This window comes from Pavona decussata, unplaced genomic scaffold (assembly GCF_977016875.1).
Source record: "Pavona decussata unplaced genomic scaffold, jaPavDecu1.1 SCAFFOLD_53, whole genome shotgun sequence".
Taxonomy (NCBI): domain Eukaryota; kingdom Metazoa; phylum Cnidaria; class Anthozoa; order Scleractinia; family Agariciidae; genus Pavona; species Pavona decussata.
Genome location: NW_028145475.1, coordinates 3,397,804 through 3,417,954, shown reverse-complemented (window position 1 = coordinate 3,417,954; position 20,151 = coordinate 3,397,804). Strand labels below are relative to the sequence as shown.

The 20,151-nt window shown below is 39.7% G+C and overlaps 1 protein-coding gene and 1 long non-coding RNA gene across 2 annotated transcripts; both read right to left on the bottom strand.

Annotated features, from left to right (window-relative positions):
- Nucleotides 1-12,687: 12,687 nt before the first annotated feature.
- Nucleotides 12,688-16,321, bottom strand: LOC146480532 (uncharacterized). The gene is made up of 2 exons (XM_085109334.1): nucleotides 16,168-16,321; nucleotides 12,688-13,176 (listed from the first exon to the last, which is right to left on the bottom strand). Exons 1-2 carry the CDS (start codon nucleotides 16,211-16,213, stop codon nucleotides 12,830-12,832), a joined length of 393 nt encoding a protein of 130 aa, XP_084965460.1. The 5' UTR covers nucleotides 16,214-16,321; the 3' UTR covers nucleotides 12,688-12,829.
- Nucleotides 16,322-17,318: 997 nt separating this feature from the next.
- On the bottom strand, nucleotides 17,319-19,266 carry LOC146480531 (uncharacterized). The gene is made up of 3 exons (XR_014864663.1): nucleotides 18,485-19,266; nucleotides 17,375-18,076; nucleotides 17,319-17,338 (listed from the first exon to the last, which is right to left on the bottom strand). It is a non-coding gene; the product is annotated as an uncharacterized LOC146480531 (long non-coding RNA).
- Nucleotides 19,267-20,151: the final 885 nt, after the last annotated feature.

Sequence of the window (20,151 nt, the reverse complement as noted above, 5' to 3'; positions counted from 1 at the left end):
GGTAGACTTGTTTCCTCCAAAGGATGTGATAAAATTCAGTACACTGGAGTATTGCAATAATCTTTCGTCAGGTACAAAAGTTATTTTTATAATTGGTCAATCACGCCATATGGTCCAGATTTCTTCCTCAAACGTTCCAGAACGTCGTTTGTGGCCGGATTTTGAAGTAGTTTTGTTGGCCTGTCCCAATAACTTTTGTTCTCTGGGAAGCTTGCTAACGGTCACTGTCATGGCCTTGTCGGGAGCTGTGTGTAAATACATGTAGGCGACTTTGTGCGGCTCCAGTTTAGAGAATCCAGCAACTGTTGGAATGCGTGACAGTCTACGTGCGTCCAAGGGGATCTCGCATTTTGCCAAGAAAGGACAGTTAGCGACGATTGTGGAGTGGACAGTGAATCGAAATTGCTGCTTTCCCGCGCTGGTAAGGTGTCAAATAATTATAAACTTCACAGTTCACATTGTCACGTTTTTTAGCGCTCAAATCAGTGGAGCCGCGCGCGTTGCACGTTGGGAGGGGGTAGGGGGTGGGAAATGGAACTGGAAGGTGGAAAAAATCACAGGAAATTTTTCAACAAGGCTGCTGCTAAGGCCTTGTTTTGTTTGGCTCCTGTGTTTAAATTAAATGCAAATGGTTCTTTTAGGACCTAAAAATTAAAATAAAATTATTTCCAAGACAAAAGTTGAAAAAATCCTCAACATCCCTTCCTCCACTGTCCACGTTCCCGAAAAAAAAAAAAAAGGTAAGAGGAGAGAACGGTCGGTCCCTTGGAAGATTAGAACTTCTAGCTAGCAGGATTCCAGCTTGATTCTAGCTCCCAGAGTTAGAGCCCTTGCTCTGAAATAAAGATGATAATGATGATGATGATGATGATGATGATGATGATGATGATGATGATGATGATTTAAATATGAGCGAGCGCGATACACTCCTTTTTTTTTAGTTTGTAACTTTAAATTTAAAGTGAAGTAATTTATTTAATGTCAAAATCACAGGGATTACTTTCGCAATCTCCTGAGCCAGAGGCGCATGATAAAGTGCTTCACTATAATATTATTAGCAGTAGATTGGAATTCACTTTGATTTTTGAGGAGAGGGGAAAATCGGAGTACTCGGAGAGAAATCTCTCCAAGAAAGGACGAGAACCAACCATTAACTAAGCCCTATTATGACACTGAGAACTAGAATCGAACCCGGGCCATATTCAAACCAAATTTCCGGAATAACTACATACATGATAATGACGACGAGGTGTGCTCTTTTTTCATCTTTTTTCATGTTCAGCCAAGCCTGACGTTTCGGCTCGTTCGATGGATGCCCGACGGCTATGCCATGCTGATGAGCCCGAAACATTTGTCTACACAGGACTATACACTCAGAGCAAGAGGGGGAGTCGTAATCTTCCAAGGGACCAGCCGTTTTCTCTTCTTACCATTTTTTGTTTGTTTGTTTGTTTGTTTGTTTGTTTGTTTGTTTTCCGCGGAGGGTAAGGGCCGGGATGCTGATGCTTCTGAGCAACCGAATTCTTTTTTCAACTTTAGTTTTGAGAATAAGTTTTATTTTTTAGGTCCTGAAAGAACCATTTGCATTTAAACACAGGAACCAAAGAAAACAAGGCCTTAGCAGGAGGCTTGTTGAAATTTTTCCTTTGACTCAATGTGCGCGAGTTTTTCCACCTTCTAGTTCCAATGCCCACCCATACAACCCCCTCCCCCCCCCCCCCCCCAACTCCCAACGGGCGCCTCCACTGATTTGAGCCCTAAATACCGTGACAATGTGTAATCTGAACCTTGCAATTATTTGACATCTTACCTGCTCGGGAAAGCAGCAATTTTGATTCCCTGTACTCTCCACAATCGTCGCTAACTGTCCGTTCTTAACAAAACGCGAGATACCCTTGGAAGTCCTTTATACACCGCACGATAGACTGTCACGCATTCCACAGTTACTGGAGCCGCACAGGCACCAAGTCGAATATTTACACACCGTTCCCGACAAGGCCATAACAGTGCCCGTTTGCGAGGTTCCAGAGGACAAAAGTTATTGGGACAGGCCAACAAAACTACTTCAAAATCCGGCCACAAACGATGTTCTGGAACGTTTTGTAGAGGGAGAAATCTGGACCATATGACGTGATTGGTCAACTATAAAAGTAACTTTTGTACTTGACGGAAGGTAATTGCAATACTCCAGTGTAAATTCACAGCCTTCGGAGGAAACAAGTCTACCAGTTTGCTAACTTTACATATAGGAGCAAGTTTGTCATGCATAGCAATAGAAGCAAGGGATTCACTAATTTTCTCAAGGATTGCCAAAAGACCAGTGAGGTTGACTTGTTTTGTTTCCAACTACAAATTAATAAAGCTTGTTAACAGTTGCTTTCCCAAGGTACTTTGACATTGCTGAAAGTTTGTTTTTACTTTGTTTACGAAATCATTTGATGTAAATTATGCCTTATCACTGGAATATTAAATAAATATACCTTAATCAACTGAATACTAAATCGGGCCTGGATTTGTAGCTATTTGCATTTGTCTTGGAATTTGATCGCCCTGTTTGTTTTTTTTTTTTTTTTTGGCGAGTGGCGTGTTCCCTTCAGAGCTTTAAAATCTCGAGATAAGAATGAACGAAGGAAGACGACAACATGCATGATATTGAGGATCTTCTTTTTAGTTTTAACGGTAAAATAATAGCGGAACGAAATAGCAATCTTGCGTCGTGTACACGTGCGTGGTACTGTAGATATCTGCTCGGCGCGGCGTTGAATTACATATTTCACGCCTTGAACTTCACGTCTCCTGTTTTCCACAAGTGTTAACATAATAATATTTTCAATCAAAAGGGAGTGTAGCTTTGAGTACAAGACTGTTTTGATGCATCCAGGATTTCGAAACAGGTTTCCATCGGTAGATTTTACAATGTGCGGTTCTGTTCGGAATCGGGATGCTTCATGTTCGCTTCGTGAAAGGTCGAAATTCCAGAAAGTACACTTCACGTTTCCGTCTCTCGACAGGACACTTTTGTCGGGCCGCCTTAGCAATTTTTGTACAACAAACTATAAAGAATGGGCTTTAAGACCATGCTAGTTTCAACTTCAAATTACATGTACCAGTGGGCTTTTGTTGCTGTTAAAGTTAGCTAAAATTACCTTATCCGCTAAAGCGCTTTAACAAGGGTAATTGTCACAGCCAAAAACAAGCAGTTTTCAACAGCTTTCTCAAAATAATTTAGCGTTTCAGGGAGATCAAGAGTTCTGTTATGAGTTAAGCAAAGTACATCGATAGATGTTATTGCGTTGATCTGAACGAGCGAAAAGAAAATGCATAATTTTATCGTAGTTTCGACGCCGCCGGAAGGCCAAAATGGCGTTTTTCGAACTTTCTTAGATTTCGAAAAAACTAAAGCGCTTCAGGTCCTTTGAATAGTATTTTCGAAAATAACTCACTATAGAGGTTATTTGGGCAAAATATGAAGAAATTGAAAATTTCACGACTGACGCCGGATTCTCGATATTTACAGACAGTGGCTCTTAAAGAGTTCCTTTAAGGTTTATCTTAGTTTTTTTTGGCAGATATTCAGGGTTAAGTTTCATAACAGGAATTAAGAATCCCACCTCAGGAAAGATTTGAAGCTTTTGTGAATAATCTCACCCCTTTGTCGAACAGTAAATTAGTTTTAAATTTTAGACTAAACTTACTGATTTTCCAACACTCCAGAAGAGACAGCCAAGATTCAAGGCAAAAACTCGAAATTCTATCCTGAAAATTTCTCTCCTAACGACTCAGTTTTAAATCAGAGATTCGATTAACTGAAGGAAATTGAAACATTCGGCGTATATTTACAAAACATATTAACCACATCATATAATGGGCCAGTTTTTGTATGCATGGCCTGCCAACCAATCTCTCGCGCGCGTTTAGTGGCACGAGCAACCCACCCACGTAACCAACTAAGCCTTCGAGGGCAGATGTGTTCCATCAGGTTGGACTTTCAAAAGGTTCAAAGAGGCATTGATCCAAATTAATCGCGAACTAAATCTACCCCTCAAAACGTTTTCGAATACAATTTGGCGTGGCAAAAAGACAAAAGTTTCTTGAATTTATTTTCAAATAGGAAGGCCTGCGCAAACGTGTTTAGCGGCTTGCGTGTCGGCAAAAAATTTGCGTGTTTAAAGACTGCCTCATTGGTGTTCAGACTCGATCTGTTACCGCCTCGCTACTTATCTGCTGATAATGATAATGAGGTTAGGCTACACAAACACCTACATACACAAACTTTGCCAAAAGATAGCAGATTTTAAAAAGGAAAAAATCGTCCAAGCAAATCGTAACAACCATTGCAGAAACAAATACTGTGCTCCGTGACTTCGCCTAGACGACATCACACAAAAGAGCAGTTCGTCTGGCGTCTTATCAAAGTATTAAGCAACTTATTGTTATCAGACTCGTACCCAGTCGCTATTTACGTGTTTTGTGGGGTGAGAAGATTGGATACGAGGATGGATTGAGACGCGCAGGGTGTCATGAGAATTTTTCCTTCGCCTCTTTCCATGACACCCTGCGCGCCTCAATCCATCCTCGTATCCAATCTTCTCACCCCACAAAACACGTAAATAGCGACTGGGTACGAGTCTGTATTATTATGGTAGCAGAGTTCTCAACTGGATGCTAAAATTAGTTAAAAAGCTGCACAGGGTGCACGGCGTCACCTGTGAGCCTAGGAGTTTAAAAAAGGATATAATCATAATAATTTAAAAAATATTTATAAAATATATAAAAACTATCTGTATCTCTTCATCTACTAAAAAAATCAAATAATAATAGTCATTACAATTGGATCGTCTCTCAAATTAACGTATCGTCATAAAAAAATAAAAAGATTCTTAGTTGGTTGCCGACACCAACAAAAATAAGGCTAGACACAGTGAAGCATAAAAAAACCCGAATTTTTTTTAAGTGTATAATAAATTTATTGTAAATAACACAGGCCAATGTTACAAAGTAGTTACACAAGGACAAAGGAAAAGAATAGAAGCAGATATACAAATGCAATTATCCCTAACTGAAAACGAATAAATTACATGCAAACAAACAAACAAAGAAGCTGAGAAGATAAAAGATAAAAGAGAGGTTCTTACAAGACTAGTGTGATATTTACAATGGTATTGTGTTTACAGAGATGGCGGCTCTATAACAATCCTTCTAATCTATACTTATAATTAACCCGATTAATAAAGTCAGAAACCAGCAATGAATCAGTCAGGAGTTTTCTCTTATAAATATAATATCGCATGAAGAGGAGGGTGTAACTTATAACTTAGCTTTCTCACCAAAACGTCAGATTTGTTTACCCGAACCAAAAAGCAATTCCATAACACCGAGTAAAAACGAAGGAGAAGGCAATCAATAAAGGAGTGATCAAAAGAATCTACCTCTCCACAGTAAATGCAGTCACCGTCTTCCTTAAGTTTAAATCTAAAAGGTTTTTTTGTTTTGGTGACAACGATTCTGTGAATAAACTTAAAATGACGACGACGTTCTGCCAGTTTATGCTACTCGAAGGGACGGATTTCGTCCAACGTTTTGGGCCGGCATGTAACCCTGTGTGGATTTTATTAATCAAAAGCCAATAAAAATCCTTAGATTTTATGTTCGACAAATTTATTGTCGTGCGTTTTTTTCCAGATGGAAGGACGTTACGTCATCCAAAGGTATTTCAATAGAAGACAGTATTAATTCTTTCGCCCTTTTAGGTAAAAAATTTGGGATTGCGCTTACCACTTGATAACAGTGTAAAAAGGAGGTCTTTGGTAAAGAGAATTTGGATTTAAGATCGGGAAAAGAAAGAAATTGGCCGTCTGTATCTAAAAGATGCATTATTGTTTTGATTCCAGCTACAAACCATTCTTGAAAAAAGAAAGGTTTCTCAACAATGAGTATGTCTCTATTATTAAAATGGAGCAAATCGGAGATGCCTTTATGACCATAGAGGGTTTTCAGTTCGTCGAAAAAGAGCAAAATATCGTGGTAGAGCGGGGTAAAAATTCAAATCTTTCATCCGATAATTACATAATAGCAGGAAGTCAAGTCCTCCCCATTTCTTGAGGTGGTAGTTCGGAACTGTTTTCCAATTCGGATGGCTGTTATTCGAGAGCCTAGGAATCCATGCTAGCCTTAGTGCTTTTATCATAGTTTCTAAATCACTCATACGCAAACCACCTTTCTCGTAATCCTGGTACACTCCTACTCTTTTAATCTTATCCCCTTTGTTTTTCCATAGAAATTTGAACAAGCGACTTTGAACATTGTTAATGATCTCCTTCGTTACGTCAATATTTGAGGCAGAGCACACAAAATTGGAAATACCAAGTGTCTTGATTATTAACGCTCTACCAAATAACGTTAAATCTCTTGATCTCCACATATCAAGGTTTGTTTGAAGCTTTTGGATTTTGTGATCAAAATTTAGCTGGTTGTTATATGAAAAATAAATTCCTAAAATCTCGGTTGGATTTTTAACCCACTTGAGACTTAAGAGCCGTCCTCTGTAAATATCGACTATCGTCGTTTGGACGAGAAAAAATGAAATCCCTCAAACTTTCTCAGAAGAATGGTCTATATAAGTGATTCACATAAATATAACTTCCAGCTCAGTTCGATTCGTATTTTAGCTGTAGTGCGACCATCTTGGTTTTACCGCTCTGAGAGGGCTTTCAGCGGCCATTTTAGGCCACACTTTTAAGAATTTGCCTTACCAAGAAAGCGTTACAAATCCGAACAAAAGCTCATTATTCGAGACAAGCAAATGTTTGTTGTTGTGTTGAGAAGTTTTTTTTAGGAATTTGATCGAAATCTGATTTTTTTACAAAATTTTTAATTTCTTCCTTATTGAACTACTCTTCATGTTGCCAAAAAAACGGCCGACTTTAAAGGAAAATATCGCTAAAGATACATCAGTTGGCATCCTAAGACAGCATCCTGGTTAACGAGCAATGTCTCGTCTGTAAGAATATGCAATAAAATTTTTGGGCAGTTAAAAAGAGAGAATTATAGAAAAAGAAGTTTAAACTGTACTTTTGTCAACAAACGCCGCCTTCGTAATTAGCATAACAACATGAAAATAACGATTTACTAAGAAACTAATGATAAATTCCACTTACCTCGTGAAATATCGAGAACTGGATATTTCAAAATATATCAAATTATAGTTTCAGTCGGATGCAGCTGCATTTTCGACGATTTGTCGTGCGAAATCACTATAATACACGGCAGGTGTTAAACTGAGTTCAATTCTTCAAAGTCCGTCAGGACAACCATCGGCCGAAAAACTTGCCATCCGCCCCATAAGCTGCCGTGTGCAAGGTGTCAAATATTTCTTTGTTATCCTTAATGACCAAAAATTCCTTCAACAACCATTTAAATCCTGTTTGAACTAGAGATTCTCGTCAAGAAATCGTTTATGTTCCGTTGACCTTCCGCCGTGATTAAACAATGAGATTGCGTTACAGAAACGCGCGCACATCCAAACGGGCTGGGGTGAGGGCGGGGAGGAAACAAAAATGGAACAGCTGCTTAATTAAAGAAAAAGGGCCATTCAAGATTACTGTCAAAGCTATGTTGTGCATTTCAGGTATTAAATAGGAAACTGCTGTCCCAGAATAATGTGAAATATGATAAGCACCTGTGCTCTATTTCTTTGGTTGGGGCGTGGGAGGGGGGGATGGCAAGTAAAACACTAATTTGCAACATCAGTTGATCGTTGCTCTTGTGTTTAGGGTTCATACATGTTCAGAACTATCCCAGGCTCACTAACAGCTATATATTTGTAATATTAGGTAACAGTGAGAAAGTTATATTCAGCGGCACGTAAAATTAATATGAGGGTTTGTATGGGAATTCATGCAAATAAACGGTTTACATAGAATTCCAATAAAAAGCGTGTGTGTGTGAATGTGTGTGTGTGTGTGTGTGTATTACACTTCCCTGTTTGTGTTTTAGAACGTTGTCCTAGCGACACGACTGCCGCTGAGGATCAAGCTGCCTACTCTTCAACCTGAACAAATATTCTCGAAACTGCCAGCTAATACACCCAATTGATAATGTCTCATTCAACATTTGTTCCTTTATTGCGTCAAACGGCTTTCAAAAGCTAAGTGTAAATATGCTTCGCCTGATGTGCGAATAATTTGATTTAGGTATTAACAAATAGATTCCATTTTGCCGTGGGTCTGTAGTCTGATAACGCACAGATGACGTCAAAACGTGGTGAGAACAAAGAAGTACGCTACGAGCCGCAGGCGAGTAGTGTGACTGATGTTGTCACCACGTTTAGACATCCTCTGTGCGTTGTCAGAGTACAGACCCACGGCAAAATGAAATCTAGTTGTTTTATACAATAATTAAGACATTTCAACGCATTTCGTGAGCGAGCATCGCGTTACCTGAGCTGAATTAAAAAACTTTCCAGCAAACTCAGTTTTGGACTACTACACACATGCAATTGTGATCTTCTAAATTAGAGTATTATCCGAAAAAAAATCACTAACAATATTTTCGAAACTAACCTTTATTCCAGAAGGAAATCCTGACCTCAAAATATTACTTCATGTAAGTCGCTTCACAAATGATTTGTAATCGATTACTCGCCATTACCGGATTTCTATCGGCGACATATTTCGACAAATATTTGCTTCCTTTTCACGTCACAACAAAGTTCTAGCTTTCCTTTCCTGGTTGAGGTCACTCTCAACGGTCTTTGTCCAATTTTTTATTGAACAGTTCTCCTTTCCTGCGAAAATTTGCCTGTGTTTGTCTGCTACGCGCAAAAACAGTTTTGCAAAACTTTGTTGACCAGTCGCTCTGGCTGGACTCTAGACTCTGATCACGTGCGCCGGTCACACCACTCGATGACGTCAATCGTGCGTCTATTTAACAAATAGATTCCAAGTTGCCGTGCGTCTGTTCAGTAATAGATCACAGATGACGTCAAAATGTGGTAAGAACAAAAAAGTGGCTCACGAGCCGCAGGCGAGTGTGTCACTGATGTCCTTACCACATTTTGACGTCTTCTGTGATCTATTACTGAACAGACGCACGGCAACTTGGAATCTATTTGTTTTATACAATGAACAGAAAGGAAACACAATAAACTTGCCTCGTAGCGCTTGACTGTACTGTTCCATTTGTGCCAGTTGAGGAATTTTCCTACTTTCCGTGTTGGCTTCTTCTTTTCTTCTTTATCGTTCTTGTAAACAGCTTCCCCTAAACTTTTACCGAGGCCTTCACTTGCTCAAAGCAGAATAATCGAGTAAATATTTTCAAAACTTTGAGCCTTTTCGTAGCGCTAACAGCTTTTTTGAAGATTTGTTCCAGTTTAGGCATTTTTTAATTGACAAGAACACTTTGGCCTTGGTTTCTTCTTTTTCTTGTTTGTAAACAGCTCCTGCTAAACTTTTCTCAGGGCCTTCATTGCTCAATTCGAAATAATCTCGCAAACATTTTCAAAACCGCGCGCCATGTTGGGCAAAACGAAGAGAACAATTCTTCCGTGACGTCATCCGTGTGTCTGTACTCTAATAGATCATGGGCAACGACCAATCACAGCGCGCGTAGCATTCAGTACATTGTATAAACTCTAATCACACACTCCTCTAGACCAATCAAAACGCGAGTTTTACACAGTTCATATTTATAATTACAAATATCCTAAGATCGTGGAAAGAACCATACATGCAGCTGCCTAGCAATCTGGTGCAAACATGCAGCTGCGTTTCAACAGGACATTAACTGCATGAGCCTCAGGCTCAAAAAAAACAAAAGGGCAGCAACAAATATTTAAGGCATATGGGTTTTCAATAAAGAGGGTGGCAGACGGGGGAGGGGGAGTATCAATCGCGCATCACCGTTTAATGTTAAATTGAATCACGCATCACCGAAAACCGTTTAAAGCAATAACGCATCACGTAAGTAAGTGCACTAAGCTAATAATGTAAGATTCCAAACTATTCGAGGACGCATTATTGAAAATTGTATTGCATGCAACATCTTTTTAGATTGATTGTGTGTCAATTGATTTTGAGAGATACATGTATAAAGACGAGTTACTGGTAGGAAAAAAATGCTGAATGTACCCTGAAAGGTGAATGCTACGTTATACTGTCTTATTCCCTTCTTGTCTATAGTGACTTTTAGGTCAAAGAAAGTTCACTTATCTTGGAAATCTAATTGGTAAATCACGCGTCACGCGCTCGTAAAAAAGAAAATCACGCATCTCGTTGTGATGCCAGTCACGCATCACGCACGGGTTCCATCACCCGTCACGCTGCTTATTTATGGGCCATCACGCGTCGCAAAAAAACTCTTTGCCACCCTCAATAAATGCCACTAACTATTAGCTGTTGTGCCCTATTTGTCGGTCGGTTGCGCTTCGATAGCATTTCCAACGATGTTCAGATTTAGTAGTTTTTCTGGCTGCAAGTCCTCGTAATGGTAAACGCTATGACAACGTTCCAAACACAAACAGGCAAGTGTAATACACACAAAAAAAAACCAAGTAAGTAAGTCGCTTTTTATTGGATTTCTATGTAAGCCGTTCATTTACATGTATTCCCATACAAACCCTTATATTAATTTTACGTGCCGGTGAATATAACTTTCTCACTGTTACCTAATCAGCTACAAATATATAGCTGTCAGTGAGCTTGGGCTTGTTGTGAACATGTATGAACCATAAACAGAAGACCAACGATTAACTGATGCTGTAAGTTAGTGTTTTACTTGCCAACCCCCCCCCCCCCCCCCCCACGCTCCAACCAAACAAACAGAGCAAAGGGGCTTATCATATTCCACATTATTCTGGGACAGCAATTTCCTACTTAGTACCCGAAATGCACAACATAGCTTTGACAGTAATCTTGAATGGCCCCCTTTTTTTTTAATTTAGGAACTGTTCCATTTTTGTTTCCTCCCCGCCCCCACCCCAGCCCGTCTGGATGTGCGCGCGTTTCTGTAACGCAATCTCATTGTTTAATCACGGCGGAAGGTCAACGAAACATAAACGATTTCTTGACGAGAATCTCCAGTTCAAAGCAGGATTTAAATGGTTGTTGAAGGAATTTTTGGTCATTAAGGATAACAAAGAAATATTTGACACCTTGCACACGGCAGCTTATGGGGCGGATGGCAAGTTTTTCGGCCGATGGTTGTCCTGACGGACTTTGAAGAATTGAACTCAGTTACGTTTAACACCTGCGGTGTATTATAGTGATTTCGCACAACAAATCATCGAAAATGCGGCTGTATCCGACTGAAACTATAATTTGATACATTTTGAAATATCCAGTTCTCGATATTTCACGAGGTAAGTGGAATTTATCATTAGTTTCTTAGTAAGTCGTTATTTTCATGTTGTTATGCTAATTACGAAGGCGGTGTTTGTTGACAAAAGTACAGTTAAAACTTCTTCTTCTATAATTCTCTCTTTTTAACTGCCCAAAAATTTTATTGCATATTCTTACAGACGAGACATTGCTCTTTAACCAGGATGCTGTCTTAGGATGCCAACTGATGTATCTTTAGCGATATTTTCCTTTCAAGTCGGCCATATTTTTGGCACTTGAAGAGTAGTTCAATGGGGAAGAAATTAAAAATTTTGTAAAAAAATCAGATTTCGATCAAATTCCTAAAAAAACTTCTCAACACAACAACAAACATTTGTTTGTCTCAAATAATGAGCTTTTGTTCGGATTTGTAACGCTTTCTTTGTAAGGCAAATTCTTAAAAGTGTGGCCTAAAATGGCCGCTGAAAGCCCTCTCAGAGCGGTAAAACCAAGATGGTCGCACTACAGCTAAAATACGAATCGAACTGAGCTGAAAGTTATATTTGTGTGAATCACTTATATAGACCATTCTTCTGGTAAAGTTTGAGGGATTTCATTTTTTCTCGTCCAAACGACGATAGTCGATATTTACAGAGGACGGCTCTTAATGGTTTGGTTGCCCGATTTGCCTATTTCCCAAGCCACATGGCTTTAGTTTTTTCAATATTTAGTCGTAGTCCTGAAATATCTCAAAAAGAGTTTACAGATCTTAAGAAAAGACAAAGTTGCATAAAATCAAAATTGTATTTCGACAACCTCGTTCCCAGGGTCCTTTCTGTTCCTCCCTCGAGAAAGGACCCTGGGAACGAGGTTGCAATTTCGATTTTATGCAACTTTGTCTTTTCTCCGTTACGATATTTATTATTGTTTTCGCGTTTAAATACCCCTAAAGTTTGACCACATATGGCCATGTGGCGGGAAATTTTTATCCGATTGAGATAGGTTTTCCCAAGAAATCATAGAATTCTATACCGAAAACCAATACAGCATTTTTCACATTATTTTCCTGAATTTTAATTCTGACGCCAAATTTGGGCATCATTTGTGACGTCACAATAGCAGTCAAATAGAATGAAATAATAACCAATTGCTAATTTATCCACCTACTTTCCTTCCAAGTCTCGTTAAATTCGATGCATTCTACTTTTGTCTAGAGCCTATAACTCTCAGTTTTGAGAGTTGCGGGAGGAAAAGCCCTAGCAACCGACCATCGTGTCCCGTTGATTTATGGCCCAAGCGCGATACCTACAGTACGGACCTCGAACTTGGTTAGTACTGGAAGAGGTATGTATAAGACGAAAACCGAAGAACATTTCTTTGAAAACTGTTTTATTAAAGCTGTTACCACAAAAAAATTACATTATTCAGTTGCATCGAATAAACTGGAATTACATTATGGTATGTTTTGGATTTCTACTGAACTACTTTTCTGAGTAGTTGAAAGGGTCGGCGAATCAACGAATAAACGCTACCAGAGCGCATGCTAACAGCATGATGGCGCTGACCATTTGGAATTTCGCTCCATTGCACAGATCAGTGCTGCAGCATTCGCTTTTGCACTTGTAGTCCGTCAATTTAAAACTTGCGCCAAATAACGTGCACAAGGCATCCGGCTCATCGCACGCTTGTTGCATCATGCAGCTTTTGCCGAATCCTTTGAAATCTTTGCCGGCCTGCTTGCCAGTTATCTCGCCCTTGAAACAGCGATCGGAACCAGGGAGACAAGTTGTCTCGTTCCTGTTCTTGTCACATTCGTCCCAACTATTGCTAGAGAAACAGTCGTAGCACTTGAGGCCATTTCCTGTAAAAACATGACAGAAACAAATGTCACCTTATTGCAAAGGTATATTGCTCAGTGGCTTACGTTTGAATTGTCATACGGACTCAAAAGGCAAGAACCAACTCCCACAGCATAATAAATAGCATGACAGGAAATTGCCTCTCCAGTCAAAGAGGTAGAGTTTCATCTCAACAAAATCATGTCTGAAAATTCTGGAAAACATTTATCATATTGATTTATCCACAATGGTCACAAACTTGTGGTAAAATCTAACAATAACAAAATAAAGTCCGTTCGCCTGTGAAATAAATAACCAAAGCGGATACAAGCTATGAAAGGAAAACGCATGTAATATTGTACTTAGGTCGCCTTCCGGTCTCTGTTTACGCGCGCTGTTGCTCCGTGGCCTTCGTGAAGATTAACTCCAGTAACGAATGTCAGCCTCAACGGAGTTAATATAAAGAACACTTTAATTACTCGGGCCGTAAGGCGGACCGAGTTAAGGTTTCGGTAGCATTATCAAATTCTTTTTTCTTTTTGGGGTCGCGATGGGCCGAGAGATAAGACTTCAGGCCACGAGTTATTGTTCTCGGTCTCGTTTTTTGTACTCGGCTGGTACGAGTTACGTTTTTTGTCGTGTTATCAAATTCTTTAAATTCTCGGTCACGTTCTTTGTTTTCGGGTCGTGAACAAAACATGCGAGGCATGCGAGGTATGAACAACCCCAATATAAACTGCTAACCGTTAAGCTAAACGTGTGCCTTCAGACGTCAAACTCGCGTCAAATCACAACATGCTAAATTTGCAACATGGCCGACGTAGTGCGGTGTCACTCACGAAGAGTTGCCGCTTGTGTTTTGGTCCTATTGTATGTTTATCGCCGAAGAAGAAACAGAAAGCGCTGGCAAAATAATAGGTTTGGACGATGGAGCGTACAACACGCTTTTTCAAGAGCTTCGCGCCTTTTAACCCCAGTTTCTCCGCTAGTTCTTCCATTTTCTTTCCACAGATCTGGACAGTTTTGAACTTCCTCGATGAATTGAAAAGTTGCACGTTCGTCTTCACATCCGTCCGCCATTTTGTGAAGTGTCATGCAAATCACGTGAATAGAGCGCGTGTTTTGATTGGTTGACAGTCACCAACACACGTTTGCCAACCGTTCACACGTCAAATACGAGTTTACCAACACGAAAAAGTTGGTGAAAAAATTGGCGAGAATAGAGGCAAGCTCTATTTGTCGCCAACAGTTTACCAACTTGTTTGCCGACTGTTTTTGAGCCGTTCACACACACTAACTTGAGCTGGCAACACGAGTTTGCCAACTTTAGTTTGCCGTGTGAAGGCCGCTTTAGTTGTTTAGTTCGTAAATATAATTAATTTTCGACCTGAGGCAGAAAAATTGAAACTAAGCATTTATAATTCTTCAACCTATAATATCGTCCAATCACTATAACACATTCATATTTATGCAATAGTTTCTTTGAATCACTCGAATACCTCAATATTTATCCAATCGGGCTATATTGACATTTTGCAGAATCTATTGTTAGTAAACAATTTACTATCATTTAAATGGAGAACTCAAAATTCAGTTGGTTGAGGCCGCAAATGTGTTTTTAACTTTCACAATCCGCGCGTCGTGTTGCCTGAGATTAAACTCAAAGTATATTTAGAGAAATTTAGAGTGGACCTGCTTGTTTTTTAACTGTTGTTGTTGATGACGTATGAGCGTTAAATATCAAACAACTAAAAAACAAGGCTTTGATTGGATGACATTCCAAGAGACACATTTGGCCGCCGGTTTCTGTCCAGTTGCTCTTCGCACAACTTGACCAGGATAATGGGCTCCTGACACAACTGAAGTTTTGTCACGCCGCGTTGTAAACAGTTTGCTTTGCCTTTGAATTTTTTTCTGATGTTTTTCCTTTTTGCAACAATTTCAGTATAATTTTTTAATAGACTCCATAGACTTTTAATTGGGGACGGGGTTGCAAACTTCACCGCTCACATAATTTGTCTTGCTTTTCATTTTCGCTCAAATAGGAATGTTCATCTAATTTTTTGAACGATAGTTCTCTATTAGACGAAGAACTGGAGAGCTTGGTCAAAAACTGATCAAGTGAAAATTGAACCTGAAATCCAAATTGCGCCAACGTAGCTCTAACTTGGAAAACCGACTCATTGTAATATTGTCTGTTTAGTTCAGATTTTGGTTTTGCGGCCTAAACCAAAGAATTCAATTCCTAAAATGTCAGCCTTACAGATCCAAAAATAAATACGTAACTGTTATTTTTACACAATAATCAACTACCATGGTAAAATAGAACTTACTTAGGGCACTGATAACAGGCAAATCTCCAACTATTTTACTCAACAATTTTAATTTTAAATCAAGCCCTTAATTCTTCCACAAAATTGAGTCATGTACGTTATGCCACAACAGCGAGCATGGTGGAATCAAAAATGAATTGTGCAAAGATGTAGGAACTGAGATTTGGGGTAAGTTAAAAGGATTTCCACTGAGTTGTATGAACTATTGAGGACTAAAACAGGGCATGAACTAATCAAGGTTACCTTACTTATTAAAGCCACGCAGATCGTGCGATTATTCATTCCAGAAGCTGACTAACTGAGCAAACAAGTAATGTTGCCGGTGAAAAACATTTTGAGAAATAAAGTACAACTATGAGCGCATCAGTTAATGAACAACGCAGACCTGGTCATGATTATATTACTCAAGGACCGTGTGTTATCAAGTGTCACTTAGATCGGCATCAGTGTGCTTCCCAATCTCATCAGGGATCTCTCTCCAACCTATTTTTAAGCTTTTAAATACTTGAGAAATCTGCCATTGATAGTATGTTTTGTGGTTGATGCAGCAAAAAGCAGTTTGGCCGACTATAATTTAAAAACAATGAAATTTGGGCTAACCCAATCAAAGACGCGAGGTTTTAATTTCGCTCGCATTGCGAAAGTAAAATCGACCCCCAAATTTCCAAATCTGTTACTTACCAACGGAGAGGCAAAAGAGAAAAGCCAAAGCGAACAGCGTTTTCATTTCGTGACACGTCGTTGGGAAACTTTAGAGCTAACGGGAGTTGAACAACTTCGTAGGCCGCACCTTAGAGCTGTAAAGCAGAGGGAAAAAGATCGGGCAAATTTATTGACGCCAAGCTCATCAGCTCGCCAGGAATTAGTGGTTAATTGGTAATTTTCAACCAATCAACAGAGAGGATGACTTTCTTCTAAGCAACGAAAGGGCTATGCTGACGTCAGTACCAACGTATGAAGTACGTGATCGAGTGCGTTAAGCGACCTATTGTTCGGCATGACATCCTGCATGTGTACATCAGATGACTGTCGCATTACTCACCAACGGAGAAGCAAAGAAGAAAAGCCAAAGCGAACGTGATCGAGTACGTTAAGCGAGCTATTTTGCGGTTTCCAAGTTTGGCATGACATCCTGTGTACATGACTTGATGCTTTTTTACACAATAGATAAAATGCCACCAAGTGAAGTAAATATTGCGCAACCTGTCTACGCAGCGACGTCGTCTGTAACTGGGGATAAGGAGTCCCGGATGGAAGTGCTTTAATTACAGTTATCAATTAAATTCCCGGCAATTCCGCAGCTAACAGTTTAAATTCTTGTCCATTTTCCAGCTACCAGATAAGTTCATGCCGGAATTCGTCTTCTCAGTGATCAGTCAAAAGCACTGTTTTTCTTAGCTGATTGGTAAAATGTTTGCTTATTGTGAGCTGCAGACGCAGGTTTATCATCCGCAACATTAAAGATGGAATGTCGCGGTTGCGGAAGGTGCAAGTACATTTCTCGATAGAAAGTCAACATCTCAGAGAGCTCCTTTTGCCAAACTGAGGAACGAAATCAATAACATAGGTAGAGATTAAGAGATTATTAATCTCTCTGAATAAGTACCTGAATAATTACTCGGGCCGTAAGGCGACACGAGTTAAGGTTTCGGTAGCATTATCAAATTCTTTTTTCTTTTTGGGGTCGCGATGGGCCGAGAGATAAGACTTCGGGCCACGAGTTATTGTTCTCGGTCTCGTTTTTTGTACTCGAGTGGCACGAGTAAAGTTTTTGGTGGCGTGTATTCTGGGAGTCACTATTCTTTCGAATCAAACGTTTGGCGTCGGTGGTGAAGCGTTCGTGAACGTTTCCCTTATAGCGCAGAGAGGGTTCTGGAGTCGTTAGAACAAAAAAGGTGAAGGCAATGATAGCATGTCGAGTGGCGAAGAAAGCTAAAACGTAAGGATTAAAGCCCGTGGATATAGCATAAGAGAAGAGGAGGTAGCTTGAACATGGTGCATTCCGTTTCGTCTGATTAGCCAGGGTGACAGTTGTGCAAGAAATCATGAACCTTTGGAAGGTTTGCCGCACGAGCAGCACGCGCATGAATTTAACTCTGCATGATGTAGATGGTGGGTATCGAAAACGCGAATGCGAAATCGAAACAGAAAAGTGTAGTGACATTTTGCAGCTTTCTTCGGGACCCTCGCATGACGCTGCAGAAGGCTCAGAAAATTGCAGACCTCACCGCAAGCAACGCGAATGTTTTACAGAAGAAGAATGGTCATGTCGAATGGAACGATCGATCGCAAGTGCACGCTGAGGAAGAGGGGAAAAGAGAGACACTTTTTGACGAGCTTTGATTTGGGTGACCACAATAAGACTTAATTTTCCAATTTGACTTTATAGAGATGTAATCGGTGACGCGATCGCTATCGTGTCACACTCCTGCCAATGACAATTCTCGTGTTTGATTCCTCCGCCGGAAAAATCCCGACCCTTCATGGGTTATCGCACGGAACATTTTTATTATGAAACGCGAAACAAGGCACGTACAGAAAAATTGGCGGGCCAAGGATTACATCACGCACGACAAATCATGCGAACGTACTTGCAATTTTGTCATCAGTTTTTGAATTTGATCAAGAACGAAACCGTTTTGTCAACAAACATCTTTAATTTGTGCCTTAGCCTGCTCACAGAGCTTTGTTTGGCTAAATCATGTTTCATATCGTTGATACATCTGAGTAAAAAAATTTGAGCTTACATGGATAAGTTGATATTAGAGTGTTTATGTCAGTGTATACTAAATAGGAGAATTAGAAATTGTCAATTGTACAGAAATTTTTATCCATCGTCGAAAAATGCTTCCCCAAGAACCCCCCATAAAACAAGATCTTCAACAGACACACACTAAAACTCAGCTACTCATGCATGCCAAACATGAAAACCATCATCGCATCACATAAAAAACAGATACTCTCAAATGTAGCAACAACCCCAAACCAAGATCATGACCCGAGCTGCAACTGCAGGAAGAAAGCAGAATGCCCACTTGATGGTAAATTCCTCCAAGCGAACGACGGTAACAACAACTGAATCGTACGTGGGACTGGCACAACACATTCCTCCGAAACGCCAACAGACGCAATGCAACGGAACTATCTGAACAATATATGGACCCTGACGGACGCAAACAAAACATTTCTAATTAAATGGAAAGTACTCAAAAAGTTCAAACCCGATAATAACATTAACAAGAAATGTAACCTATGTCTTCACGAAAAGTTGATTTCCGTAGAAAATATCTTAGTAGCCTGAACAAACGCAATGAATTACCAAGTCCAAACCCCCACAGAAATAGATATGTACTCAAAACCTCTCGAAAAACGTAAAGTAACTGTTTGTATCATGGCACGTGAATTGTATCACGCCACGAGCATTAGTAATTTATCGCCCAGCAAACGCTTGTTTTAAATCACCAGTTCGAATGATTTCATGAATCCATGCCCTCATACTGAGATACGTACCAAAAACCTCTTGTATAACGTAACGTAACCGTTTGTATCATGGCACGTGAACTCTCTCACGGCACGTGGAATTGTATTTTACCGCCTAGCAGCTGCTTGCTTTAAATCACCAGTTTTTGATTACTTTTAGTTTATATACTTTACGGTCATTCGTTGAAGTTGCGTGATGAGTGTGGTCAGCTCCTGACCATATACGAAACAGAGCTGTAGCAATAAAACGATTTATTACACTCATTTTGAAATCACTGGTGATCCTTGCAATCTGATTGGCTCTCAGCTTCCTTTCTTTAGCCCATCAAAATGGAAATGAAGTAAGAAAAATAGAGTATTAATATTGACAATGATACTCTGTGATTTCAAAATAGGTGTAATAAAGTGGTAATTGAACTTTGTGTTGTGCAATTTTGGTCTGAAATCATACTTATGATTTCAAATCACGAGTATGATTTCAGACCAAATTGCACTCCACTCAGTTCAATTACCATTATGAATCACTTCTGGAGCCTGAACTATTTTTTTCGTGGGTGTAAATCTCGGTCTATTTCCATCGATTTTGGGGAGTCAGCGATGCTGGAAGTTATCACTGCTAAAAGATCGTAGGCTTACGCACCACGCAGTCAAATATGGCTCGAGTATAAGCTGAAAACAGCTGCTTCTTGTTGTGAATGAGGATTGTTATCTTATGGTGCATATGGTATGATGAAGCTTGCCAAGACAACCGGCGTTTACCTGACAAATATTAAGGAAAAGCAATGGATGTAGCGGACTTTCCTAAACAACGACACTACAAAACGGCCTATTTTGGGGGATTTTGTCGTCTGATAAAAACAAAACGAAACAAGGAATACGATTTGTTTGTTCGCAAAGCGTCTTAGACATGCATAAATTTTCGAAGTTCATTTAAACTGATAGGGTGATAGGCACTTTAAAACAACAGGAAACAAATATCACGCTTCTTAGGTACACACAGTGAGATACCTTGTTACTTGTCCTGGGCCCGCTTGTTCAAAACCCGATTAAAGCTAATCCAGGATTAAAAGATAACCGAGGTTTTCAGCGCGCTTCAAGTGTTAAAAACATTTTTTAAAGTCTAATTCTAAGCTAATGGTAAGGAAAACTGAGGGACAAAATCTTTTTGCAAAAATCTTTATTGTT